We start from the raw sequence: 13,884 nt of genomic DNA on the forward strand, positions 1-13,884 counted from the left end.
TTGCGCGTGCGCGCTACAGTCTCTTTTAGTACAAATCCCCACTCATAGGGAGCGTATAGTCACAATATAGCTTGGAATTTTCGGGGCGCCATCAACCCGCCGGGATTGGAACTAAAATTTTACTATAGTATATGCTTGACATACCCCCACCACGTTCTCCGCACCTCTATACCTATCTACACTCAACGATAGTAGCACGCTTCAGGGCAACCTTAGAATACAGGCGTACGGCTTAAGGTACTATTTCATGCACGAGAGCGCGACAATTGTCGCGCAACGAAATCATACTGATTGGTTAAAAATTATGATTATCATGCAACTGATGCGACAACTCGCAGAATGGCGCCATATTTCATAGAGGCGACGGATTTCTTCACGTCAGCGTGATTTCGTCGCGCGACAGTTGTCGCGGTCGCGTGCATGAAATAGTACCTTAAAAAGTTAAAAAGTAAAGTTGTCCGGCTAACTTCACAGAGGTAATGTGCGCGCACTTTGGATGGTCTGTGCTTTGGATAGTGAAACTTTCTATTCCTGAAATGATAACTTTTCGTCTTTGCAAATCAGAATCATAAATATTTTTTAAAAAAATGTTACGTATTATGAAATATATAACAAGAATTTCTGTTAATAAATTAGGTGAGATATTTCTGTGTATTAATTATCCTTTATTTGTATAATAAAAAAAAGGAATAGGTTATATTAAGAACCAGTATAAATAATGCGTGATTATTCTGATTTCAAATACTTTCAAATGTGTATGTATCATTCAAATATATTCCTCATTCTTTTCGTGATGCACTTCGTTTTTTAAAATTTTAGATGCGGCGGGTTTCTACATATATAGTTTGTAGGTTAAATTCCTATTATATTAATAGCAATGTGTGTTTTTATTTTACTGGCATATTCGTATTTGATTTAATTGGTTAAAATCTAGAAACAGAAACACTATAGCGATTTGTATGAAATATGCTGTAAATGAAACATTAATGTGCACATGTAAGTGTGTGTAGCGTGTTGATAAAAGAAAAACACAATGTATTACAATTAAACCATTTTTAATTACTTCTTATATATTTTTTATTTAATTATACATTAGGCATGCAACTGATTGCAAGATGTTCGACAAAGGTTTCCCAGAGCACTGTGATTCATCAAGCACAAAAAAAATACAATCTATGTACATTTGGCCAACCTACACCTATAACACACCCTCACCTGTTGAAGGAAGGAGAACTTGTGCCAGGCATTAACTTAGAAGAATTTAGAAGCAGACGTAACAAATTAGTACAAAGGATTCTCTCACACATGCATATAGGAAACAAACTGAATCGAACACAAATTATAATCATACCATCAGCATCAAAAGTTTATATGTCTGAAAAGATACCATATGTGTTTCGACAGAATACAGATTTCTTATACTTTACTGGTTGTCAAGAAGCAGATTGTGCCTTGATTATTACAATAAGTAAGGAGAATTTTACATCAACTCTATTTGTGCAGAAGAAAGATGAACATTCTGAATTATGGGATGGCCCAAGAACAGGTGCAGAAGCAGCACCTTCTTTATTTGGTGTTGATCAGGCACTACCACTTTCAGAATTCGAAAAATTTTTCATTTCTCTAATTAATGAAAATAAAAGCTGTGTTCTTTGGTACGATGAAAAAAATCCAGTGCAACCCGAGTTACATAAACAATTATGTCAACTTGGGAAAATATGTAATGTGCATGCTTTTGTATCTCCAAAAGCAATATTTCATGAAATAAGATTAATAAAGTCACAAGCAGAGATCAAATTAATGCAGAAAAGTTGTGATATTGCTTCTAGAGCAATAGTTAAGACCATTGAAATATCAAAGCCAGGAGTAGATGAACATCAACTTTTTGCTAATGTAGATTATGAATGTCGTATGAATGGTGCTGAGTTTTTGGCCTATCCTCCGGTTGTCGCTGGTGGTAAGAATGCCAATATTATTCACTACATTACAAACAATCAAATTGTTCAAGATGGCGATATGGTCCTCATGGATGCAGGTAAGTGTACAACAATGGCACGTTCCAAATTTTCCATTTCACTTATTGAAACTGTATTTTAGGTTGCGAATATCATGGGTATTCATCGGATATCACAAGGACATGGCCTGTAAACGGTACCTTTTCTCCTGAACAACGTGTATTGTACGACATAGTTCTTGAAGTTCAAAAAATCTTGATTCAAAGATTGAAGGATATGCCGACTTTAGACCAATTATTTCATGAAATGTGTATATTACTTGGAAGAAGACTGCAACAGATCAATCTTATACCAAACAATTTTAGTGAAGACAAATTATTAGCTGCTGCATACTCTTATTGTCCACACCATGTGAGCCATTATCTGGGAATGGATGTGCACGACACAGGAAAGATACCACGAAGTGTCAAAGTAAAACCTGGAATGATAATCACAGTGGAACCAGGTAGAATATTTTAATAAAGAATTTTTTTTAATGTACTGTTAATTTATTTAACGACATTGTATTTGACAGGTATATATGTAAATCAGAAAAACAAATTTGCCACATCAGAATTTTATGGCTTAGGAGTTCGAATTGAAGATGACGTTCTTATCAGAAATGAAGGTCCACTTATATTGACGAGAAAGTGTCCAAAAGAGATTGACGATATCGAAGAACTTGCTAAAAGCACCAGGCCATAATGATAATGTAAATATATTTGTATATACGTAGTTGTATAAAAATATCGTCTTATAGCTAGAAACTTATATTTACTACTTACTGTAAATAAAAAAGTTGTAATGCTAAGAATATTTATGAAATTAATTGCAAAACTCAGTAAAATATGTTTAAAGTTGATATCTAATTTATTTGAGATTGATGTACATATATAAAGAGTACTGGGAAACTGTTATAAAATTTACATAAAAAGAGGCTATTCATAAACTTGTTTTAATGGTAATACATGAACGTTGTATACTTGCAGCCAGTACAGGATCACAAGAAGAAATAATAATACAGCATAGACAAACAATGCAATCATGAACATTTGTGACAAATATAATTCTAGAAATCATTCATGAATTGACAATAATCAAAATACGCTTAGGCTGGATGTTACCAACAAACATAAGATAATGTCATGTAAATGACAAAAATCTGCAATGATTACTAAGTAATTCGTTCAATTTCTGTTCAAATGTCGACGATTTTTGTCTACGAATGTTTAATTTAAAATTAGAATCGATAATTTGATGTTTGCTTAGAAACTGCGATACCTTTTTCATAACAAAAGTCCATGAAAAATGAGAGCAAGACTGAGGTTCATATTTAAGATAATATAAAACTATCAAAAAATATAATCTATTTTCAGATTTAGAGAGTGAGATTCCTTAGTGTGATGTCGGCATTCTTTAACGCGATAAAGTTTGTGAGTTGTTTGACTCGAAGTCGAGACCAGACCAAATGATCGTGGAGGGCATGAATTTGTGCTGCTGCAAGTGCTGCGCTTTCCGGGTAGAGCACAGTCGTACATCCAAGTCCTATGAAGATTAGTTTCATTATATTCACATAATATACGTTGAAAGCAAGCGTTTTAAGTAGAAGACTTACCAGAAGGAACATTAAGTGATGACCATATGTCGAGTGCAACGTTGTCCGGCCTTGTTGGAGGACAGTTAATCACAGGCAACGGAGTATTGCCAGAGAGCACTGGACCTAATCCATTACTTCTCCCTGCCACTGCAATGAGTACTACCTAGACAAAACAAGAACAATTCGCGATAACAACGAGAAATAATCACACTTATTTTCACTTCAATATTTTTTTTCTCCGTAAACTCAGTTTTTGATTACATTATCCTCACTTGGGTCAAAATGTGCATTGATAATAATGTTGTGTAAGCCTATCATTCAATTATCAGTATTATTATAGTGTAATATTATACGAGTCAAATGTTCTAACTACCTTCTCTCCACTGCCTTCATATTCAGCAAGAATATGTAAAGTTTCTTCAGTAGCCTTGTGAGCACTACTCACTCGCAACTGAACTCTTAAACCAAGATCAGTTACATGTTTGGCAATCTTTTTACAGTGCTCTTCATCGGAAGGTGAACCCATAAGAATTACGACTAATGCACTTGGAGGAGGTACCAAGTAATCAAGCTGATCAGCCACCCATTTAAAATTACGTTTAACGGTATCTAAGTCAGCTTGAGTCACGGCTGAAAGGTTTCTGTATACCTAGAAAAACGACTTAATTTATATATAGTCTATTTATGGCAAAGAATATGGACTTTCAGGCACTTCTTTTACATTAGGAGCCAAAGTGGAAAGATTGCAATTAGTCTTATATTATGGATATCTGTCAATATGTGATGAAATTTTATTATATATTAACACTTTGAAGTATATATACTCCATTTTATAAGATGAAGATACAAATTTGTTTTGGAAATTGAATTTGCTGATTTTTGGACTAGTTGATCTCAAATTTAATCCTTAAATTTTGAAATTCCAAATAAATCCAATTAGCATAATTTTTAACTGATTTTATACAAATTGATACAGAAACATTTTTGGATTTGTTTATTTTAAATATAATGTAAAAAATATGAAATTCCACGTTGACTAATAGAAATCATCAAAATTATTTATTTAGTTTGGCCAATCCTAATTAGTAAGTACTACACTAAGTATTAATAACTATTTTGCGATAAATACGCAGTCTTACACTCTGCCAAAAAAACATTAGACAATCATTACTTACCCTTTTTTATTAAACATTTTTTAGTTTTTAATGAATTATGAAATGTTTTTCTGAAATTCTCTGTACTATCTTAATTATGTTTCTGAATAGATAATTAAATATTCATAAAAGGTTATCCTAGAGTTAATTCTATACAATATGACTTTTTAATATACCTCTATGAGGATGGTTACTCTTAGAATATCTTCCTCAAACTATTAATTAATTTTCCGGAAAGTTAATCGTTTTTATAGAGTCGCTCAAATGCATTATCAAAAGTTTGTTAAATAAAAATGAAAATAAGTTAAAAAAATGTACGACATAAGCGTGCACGTGCTTCAAAGAGCTAAAATATTTTACCTGCTTATCCTTCATAAGTCTTTTATCTCCTGATGGCCAGAGACGCCAAGAATCACTGTCAATGATATCAGCAACCAAAATTTCACCACTAGTATCAACTCCAAATTCAATCTTCATATCAATGAGAGCACAATCTCTTGAAGCCCAAGCCCTTTCAAGGACTTCAAAAACAGCTAAGGTTGTGCGGTTTATAATATCGACTTCATCTTTGCCGAGAACCACGCCATTTAATACAAAACCTGCTGAGATAATTTGAGCCGTAGACCACTGAGGATCGTGGTTAGCGTCATCTTTAAAAAAAGTTTCTTGACACGGTGGGTTAAATCTGAACCCTTCTGGTACTCCTACATATTATAATAGTCTTTGTCAATAATTAGTAAAAAAAATATATAATCTCATTTACATATAAACGGCATTACCTGGGTTTCGCCTGAGGAAACTACCAGTGGCTAATCTCCTGGTAACCCACTCAATTGGAATCATTTCACATTTCTTCGATATGAACGCTGTTTCACTAGCAATTTTGACGAAAGCTGTCTTGATCCCAGCTTGATCCAGCAACTGAAATACTTTTACAGTGGTAGCTGTGCTAATCGCTGCTTTGCCTTCGAGCTCGTGAGATTTCACACCATCTCCAGCAGTAATACGATCCTTGCTTTGAAGAAGACACAGATTCGGGTCATCAACAAGTTCATAGACCTTCTTGGTCTTTCCCTCAATAAGCAGTTTACCTAGTTTATATTCTGCCAAAATATAATATTTAAAAATGTTATACACAATGCAAAATTATAAGTAACAAATATTAATTTGTCCTTCTTACAGAAATCTAAGTGAGTATTTATCCCATACGGATCCCCCCCAGTATCATGCGAATTCCATCTGTTATAAGTACAAATATGGAGGGCTTATCGCAATAACAGAAATTTAAATACTTTAGCAGTGAGTACGTATCGATTTTATTTAACAAATTTATTCTTCGTGTGGTCAGTAGCCCTATTATCGTAGAAAGAAAATCTTGCTATTGGATAAAATGCAATTATCGTCATTCAACGAAACCGACATTTACCGTTATGGGTTAGATAATAGAGGCTACAGTATTAAGACCCTCACTATGACATTTAATCAGCCTGTAGTTGATCCAGGAGTTCAATGTATTTTTTTGACATACGTGATTTGCTAAGAATGGAAGCAATGCAATCCCAACAAACACAATATCACATGTGACGCATACGATAATTAAAACATCATCCTCATTTATGTAAAGTCAATGTACCAGTTGATGTTGTGTGTATAAATAAGGGAGACTTAATAAATCACATGTGTTTTTTTCTCAATAATACATCATACATATATATATATATATGCATATATATATGCTAAAATATAAAAATAAAATATATTTAGTGCAAAACTATGCATATGCATACATTGTAAACAAATATTGTATGCAGTAACACGTGCGCCTTGCTAGAGATTTCATTGTTTTCGATCTTTAAAAAAAAAAGCATCCAGCTTGTTACTGATTGCATATGTGTGTGACATACATACACACTTTTCAGATTTTGACAAAAATAATATGAATTTAGGCCTAGGGAAAGTGAGTAGGTCTTCGCGAATAGTTGCACTTCTTTTAATTCCAGTATACGATTACCCGATAGTACGATCATAAAAATTAAAGTTTATAATCAACCCCCAGACTCCGATTTGGACGGATGAAACAACCAATTTTCTAGATTCTACCACACGCTCTCTAATGACGAAAATAAGTATATTATTCTATTAAGGATATTACATTGATCTTGTGTTGAATATACTAAAATTTAGCATAGAAATCTTAAGTACTGTATATTTGCTCTCTCCTATCGGTTAACCTCAATTACTTTAGCATACATATTCAACTGAGTTTCTTGATATACCATCGTGTCCATGAGTAAATGTATATTTGAGGGGCTACTTTATGAGTTCCAGGATTCAGGGGCTACTTTATATCCAATATAAAGCAGTCCGTTAAACTTCGTATTTTATTATTGAATGGACTATAGGTATAATATTAGTCTATTTTCTTTGTAACCTAAAACATTCTTCAAATGGTAGAATACTCTTAAATAGCTTAGATATGAGCGATATGTGCAGCATAGGAGAATGTTAATAAATGTCAATTTCTTGGTTTCTTGTTTCTTTTAATTTCATATACGCGAAGTATGCAAAGCTTGCATGAAGTTGGCTATAAACGAGCAACAGGTTTTTACCGCCTCTAGCGAAACTAACTTCATAGGTATGGAAATTCTGAAGTCAAGTGGAATTCAACATTTGGGAGTTTATTACCAAATACAACTTTTAAACTCAAAAAACAAAATGATATCGACTCTTGTGATTCATATAATTTAGTGTAATGTGAAGCGTGATAATATTATTCAAACGATAAAAAACTTACCAGCCATGATGTGCTATCAGCAACTCGAAAGCAACTAACTGCAACTAACGCTCCACACTGCGAAGGTTCGACTTTTCTTCTGTAGCCCCCACTTGGTTCTGTTTACGGATTGGCTTGAAATTTCTTATCATTTTTGTTCCGAAAGTGAAACAGAACAAAATAACATAACAAGACAACTTTGGAATCACGACCCTTGTAAATTACAATACTGATAATCTATTATCCATGGCGGACAACTTTTATCAATTGCGTCATGTTTTTTGTACATTTTTTGCGATCGATTTGGAAATTCGAAAGATTATTTAATCATGTTTAATTTATAATGAATATATTCGCGTGTATCCTTTGAATAGTTGAAGACTGTTCTAAGATCCTCTTCAGCTAGATGTTTGAATATTTGCAGTCGTTTAGAAGATATTCTGAGAATTCGTTTACCAAAATTTAATGTAAGTATTGAGTAACCTAATTGTAAGAGCTATTCTAAAATATAACACAATATGCTGAGTCTCTGTACTTGATTCATTAATTTGCATGAAAAAACGGACAGTCAAACGTGCGTTGTCAGATATGAAATCAGTAGGTTTGTTCTCGTTACTTACACTTTCTGCAATGTTTGAAAAGAGCAAGTTTTCATTGGTTACTTAATAATATTATCCAATAAGATTTGCACTTATTAAAAAGTGCAGAAAGTGTAGGTAACGACACAAACATAGTTTCAGTACATATTGTTATCATACTCCTATGTAAATATATGCCAGTGTTTAGAAATCACGACTTGAGGGGCAAAAAGGGACAAAAGGTGCAAATATGTATGGCAATTAGAATGTGATAACCTCGTAGAAGGTCCATCTTTTGTCATGGCGTGTAGTAATATAAATTTAATAGATATCGATATTAATATGGCTTTCATAGCTTTGTGAGACCAATCTTGCGTAATTAAAATTAGAATTAAATTAAATAAAAATTGAGGCTCAAAAATTTAGATTCCCGATTCTCCAGTACAGATGAATCTGATAAAATTGGTAAGATGTCGATAGTGTTATTGGAATATTATTACGCAAGTTCTAATAACATCAGCAGGAATTTAAGAATGTCCAACAAGAGCTTTCTGCATAAGTTTATTTAATGAACCTTGTTCAGGGTCAATTGAAAATATAGGTGGATCTACCTTTTGCATTTGTAAATTTGTTGTAACTGTACCTTCGTCACTGAGGAGATATTGGTAAAGAGGCGAATCCCTGTGTATTCCGTGTCTGAAACGATTTATATATCATTTCGACCCCTTCCAGAACTTCTATGACTACGTTTATACGACGGTCTGAAACCGGTTTAGTTAATACTGATCTGAGAGAATTGACGAATCATAGACATTTCTACTTGTAAGGAATATTTGGGATTGGTCAATTCCTGTAGATCAGTATTAACTAAACTGGTTCAAGACCACTGTGTAAACGTAGTCTATGCTGGTTCCATCATATCATCCGTGCCCATCTACGATCTTGGAGTCAATTGTATAACTCAAATGTAGTGAAAATGCTAAAAGTAAATAGCTGTTTGATAATCGTTGTGCGTGTCTTCTTTTGATCCTAACATGCGATTAGCTAACAACTATTCACTTTTGTATTTTCACTACATTTGAGTTACACTCGACCCCCTTCTTCTTCTTCTTCTTCATTTATGTGTTGGCACCAGTTAGGATAAGCTTCCTTTACAAGTGGCCATCCCACCTATGATCACTCATCGTCAGACACAAACTCCCATAAGACTGGCCTTCTTTATTAGTATCCCTTCGGTGCCTTTGCATAAGAAATATACCTATGGGAATGTAGGAAGCAAATTGTGCGAAAAAAGTAGTATAATAAAACACCTGCAAAGAAGCCTAAGGAAAACAAATGCCACTGAAAAAATCGCACAACAAAAATTGAAAGAAACTAATAAAAAAGAATTAATGCTTAGTATAATCGTAGGACCAAATGTTTGAGAAAAATCGTCTATTCTTTCCATGGCTTTTTCTGACCTATCTTAACATTACCTAAACCATTACGGTCATTAACTACTCTGACCTATCCTAACCCATCACAGTGACTGATAACTATCGTTTTCAACGATTTTTACTAACTAAACCAATCCCCGCCAATAAAGTGAATGTGAATAAATAACAAATGTTAGCATAAGTTAATCAGATACTTTCAGAGTCGTAACTAATACAAGAACAGTCGTTGGCTTACATTCTCTTAACTACCGTTAAACCAAAATATTTGCCATGCCACTAATTTAAGGCAATTCCTTTATGAGAATGAGTATTAAATGGATACCTATATTTGATATAAGTTGAATATACAGCAATAAGGGACATGTGTACGAAAATAAAGGTGAGGTTATCGGCACTTCACAAGAAATAAATGATGTTAAAAGTCAAGAGTTTTAACGCAGTCTCTTATGGAAAAATCGCCACCACCGCGCTTTCAATAAATAATTTATGTACTAAGCTGTTAGATATATACATAACCAATATCCTAAAATATACCTTAAAGAATGTTTTGTTCTGATATCTAAATAGTTACATAAGTAATAGATCTAATTGCATATGGCAACATCGTCAACATGGCTATTTGAACGAAGAAATCTAATTCAACCCCATTACTGCTATGATATTTTTCGAATTAATCAATAATTAAATATGATTAATTTATAGGTGTAAAATTGTATTTTATATTTCTTATTATTACTGGAATATTGCAATATCTTTATTTTCCATTATTTTATGATGAGTTGTCACTTAACTAGGTGGTGCAAAGCTTTGCAGCTTTTTTTTCCGTACATGTGTTTTTCCTTAACTTTTCTTTACAAGTTATTTCCTTTATTCGATTAAAAACATTCTGGGAATATGCTACTTATACAGTTGACTCTCGAGCACGGACGGCAGTCAGGATCGAGAAACCGGGGAATTGACTGTGCGTGAGAGCCCTCACTACCAGCTTAATACTAAACATACCGACAATTTTTTATAAATGTATTATTGGCTTTAAAAGGGTCAAATCACCCGTCGGTGGTACGTTTAGTGTTAAAGTGCGAGATAGCAATGTGAAGCGAGGAAGAAAACCTACTCACCGGGTTCGTCGTATACATATACATATCTGTATTTATGACCGTGGTTAGTTTCCACCGTGGAAAGTTTAAATAGAATTAAGCCTTAAGCCTTTTGGTCAATTCCATTCAACTCCTATATGTGATTGGTTAACTTAGTTTGAACTTTGCACGGTGAAAACTAAGCCTGTGGTTATGGTTTGTCGAGCAAGCTCGGCGGGGAAGGTGCCGTGCTCGGGAATGTACAATATTAATAATGGCATTCTGAACACGGAATAATGTCAGACATTTGATCGACCTTAGGGTATACTCAGAATATATCTAAATCGTTATTGATAATAATATTTTTAACCTAAATTCCGAAATAATGTCGAACAACGTTGTGTTCTCATTTCTCTATATGCATCTGAGAGAAATGTAACTGTTATCGCTGTTCTGTAATCCTATTCCTGAATCTTGCTACAAAATACAGGGTGTCCCAAAATTACCTGACCAACGGGGTATGGCGGTGTTCGGGAGGCACCACTGATCACGAAAATGACCTTCCTTTTGTCCGGAAGGTCATAGTTTTTAAATGGGAGCAGGTCAAAGTTGACCAATCAGAGCGAGGCGTTACGAGAAACGTAGGCACCTACGAACTCTCAGTTTTCTTCCCTCGCTTTTGTTTCTCGGTGGCTTCTTTCTTGTGCCTTGTTTCCAATAGGCATGTCTTCGGTTGATGTCATCCTGCCCGAAGCCACCGAAAAACAAAAGCGAGGGAAGAAAACTCAGAGTTCGCAGGTGCCTACGTTTTTCTTGACGCCTCCCTCTGATTGGTCAACTTTGACCTGCTCCCATTTAAAAACTATGACCTTCCGGACAAAAGGAAGGTCATTTTCGTGATCAGTGGTGCCTCCCGAACACCACCATACCCGTTGGTCAGGTAATTTTGGGACACCCTGTATATAGCACGCTAGAATTATAGCATGGTTGTACCACCATTGGTCATTTTAAAAACTTTCTCTTAGTACCAGCCAATAATCTGTCGGAAAAGATATTCAAGGACCAATGGTTCAACCGTGCTATGACAATAGAAAGCGTGCTATAGATTTACAGCATGATTTGGTAATAGGATCCCTGATAATTAATTTGAGAACGTACCTCTTATGCTGGACCCTAACAAGTGGGCGAGATTAGTATTTATAATGCAATGTTAACATTATATGAAAAATAGAAAAAAAAAATACATATGAGCGCAAAACCATGCATATATATAATCGTTGATCAAAATTTTATGCAGAGCCACGTGTGATTTGCTATGGCACATGTCCACCTGAGAGACAAAGCCGTTAATAAATATATCTCGAAACTTACAGATAGTACTACGAAAGCAGTTGTGTCTCTTTCAGATACCTATAAATGAATATGGAAACAGCGCGGGTTGCAGTACTGGCAGTGAATTTCGGAACATAACCAAGGAAAGGAAGGAAGGTGTCATTTTCTAGAGATCTTATTGCATATGTTCCCACCGTGTAGGGTTGAATTAGGGTTAAACAATTAAAAACGAGATTTGAACATAATAAACAACTTGATTGGTTAATTCTATTTTAACCCTACATGGTGGAAACATATGCATAGTTTTAGATCTGTCGAAAAACAATTTGAGCGTATTGATCAACTATAGTTGCTGGTCAGCGAGAAAAGTGGAAGGAATAGTTACTGTTGTCTTGCTCGTTGCAGAAATTATAATCGTTGCAAGTTATTCTGGTTCCAAGGTTCTGAATTTGATATGGTTTGACTGCGCACATTCCTTACTCTTTTATCGTGTAAAGAAATAATAATATCAAAGCAATTCTACATTTTTAAAGATACGAAATCAAGAATTCTGAAAAGCACATTAAAAATATTTATCTGTGCGTATACGATGTGTTAAATGCTGTTCTCTTCTACGTTTTAAATTTTGTGATAAGGTATAAAACTTACTTCTCATCTTTGATTAATTGATATATAAGTCGATTCAATAAGAGTTATTCAAATTTTGTATGGAATCGTATTATACGAAAATAAGCGTCCGCAATATTAGCTAGCGTACCACAATTTTGTATGGAATCGTATTATACAAAAATAAGCGTCCGTAACATTAGCTAGCGTACCAAAATTTTGTATGGAAGAATCGTATTATCCGAAAATAAGCGTCCGTAACATTACCTAGCGTACCACATTAGACGCCTCTCCCCTGAGTGGAATGTCCGTAAGAAGGAAAATAACGTAGAAGTTGTGTAGAGGACATGCAACTTCAATGCGAGATTTATGTCGACCTGAATAAACACAGTTATATAACCATAATGTAACACTGATGAAACTCGAAGTTACATGATAAATTGCCAGTCTAGTTCATGTTACTACTGTGATTTTCACCTTGAGTAATAAGATTATTTTTGATTTAATTAAATTAAGTGCTTAAAAAGCTTACTGTATTTAGTACGTTACGCTAATATACGTTTCATAAAGTATGTTGCCTGAAAGTATTACTCTGATACAGTGGTGGTTCGTCGCTAAAATTAGTGGGGTGCTGGTCCAGAAAATGTTTAGTTTTTGTTTTAAAATTGTATGAAGGAAACAAATATGTATAAAAAGAAAATTTATTCAGAAACTTGATAAAATCCTAAAACAACAAAATCGAACATTTTTTACTTACTTTAACCTAAATTGTTACAGTTCAAGCTTGATCTAGGGGGTGCTGGATTTCCACAGTGCCTATACGCGAGGTGCCACTGCTCTGATATATAAATTTGAGTCACATTTGATCACATTTTAGTTGCAGTTGATTGTCTCCCGCTTTGCCCCTGATGGCGGACGTGTTTTCTACGACTCAATTCACAATTTGTTAAATGTAACAGAATTGATATTAATTGTAGTTGCAGTCTGAACGTATGCTAATTTCGCGCTGTATATATTTATTAACGTTTACGGTATATTTTCTGTAATTTCGCAATGTGAACAATTTTAAAATATAGTGGTCCGTTTATAACGACATTCAAGGTACAATGAAATGACGTAGTACTAAATAGACGACGTAATAATAAAAATAAAAATATTTAGAGATGTATATATAGTCTAATAAACTTAAGGGGGGCAAGTAGAATGCAATATGCGGTCGAGCGTTACCCAAATGGCACAAAGTTAAATTATTGATGTCTTCAAGATATCCGAAAAACGTTAGTCATCGTTACTCATCTTTTGTATTACAAAAATTAATACTTAACGCCCCCCCCCCCC

At 34.2% G+C, this 13,884-nt stretch overlaps 2 protein-coding genes across 7 annotated transcripts; one reads left to right on the forward strand and one right to left on the reverse strand.

Annotated features, from left to right (window-relative positions):
- Positions 1–126: 126 nt before the first annotated feature.
- Positions 127–2,808, forward strand: LOC107270851 (probable Xaa-Pro aminopeptidase 3). 5 transcript variants are annotated; one of them, XM_025088149.1, is made up of 5 exons: positions 248–636; positions 820–847; positions 1,097–2,035; positions 2,098–2,460; positions 2,530–2,808. In XM_025088149.1, exons 2-5 carry the CDS (start codon positions 820–822, stop codon positions 2,697–2,699), a joined length of 1,500 nt encoding a protein of 499 aa, XP_024943917.1. In that variant the 5' UTR covers positions 248–636; the 3' UTR covers positions 2,700–2,808. The 5 variants fall into 5 exon arrangements, with proteins under 5 accessions (XP_024943919.1, XP_024943917.1, XP_015601724.1 ...); XM_025088151.1 differs by lacking the exons at positions 248–636; positions 820–847 and adding an exon at positions 127–237; XM_015746238.2 differs by lacking the exon at positions 820–847 and having other exon boundaries at positions 249–636.
- A 33-nt stretch (positions 2,809–2,841) lies between these two features.
- Positions 2,842–7,655, reverse strand: LOC107270852 (multifunctional protein ADE2). 2 transcript variants are annotated; one of them, XM_015746241.2, is made up of 6 exons: positions 7,540–7,655; positions 5,525–5,848; positions 5,106–5,449; positions 3,965–4,240; positions 3,610–3,754; positions 2,842–3,539 (listed from the first exon to the last, which is right to left on the reverse strand). In XM_015746241.2, exons 1-6 carry the CDS (start codon positions 7,544–7,546, stop codon positions 3,373–3,375), a joined length of 1,263 nt encoding a protein of 420 aa, XP_015601727.1. In that variant the 5' UTR covers positions 7,547–7,655; the 3' UTR covers positions 2,842–3,372. The 2 variants fall into 2 exon arrangements, with proteins under 2 accessions (XP_015601727.1, XP_024943920.1); XM_025088152.1 differs by lacking the exon at positions 3,965–4,240.
- Between the last annotated feature and the right edge of the window lie 6,229 nt (positions 7,656–13,884).

The sequence above is a fragment of the Cephus cinctus genome, unplaced genomic scaffold, assembly GCF_000341935.2.
Source record: "Cephus cinctus unplaced genomic scaffold, Ccin1 Ccin1_scaffold0842, whole genome shotgun sequence".
Taxonomy (NCBI): domain Eukaryota; kingdom Metazoa; phylum Arthropoda; class Insecta; order Hymenoptera; family Cephidae; genus Cephus; species Cephus cinctus.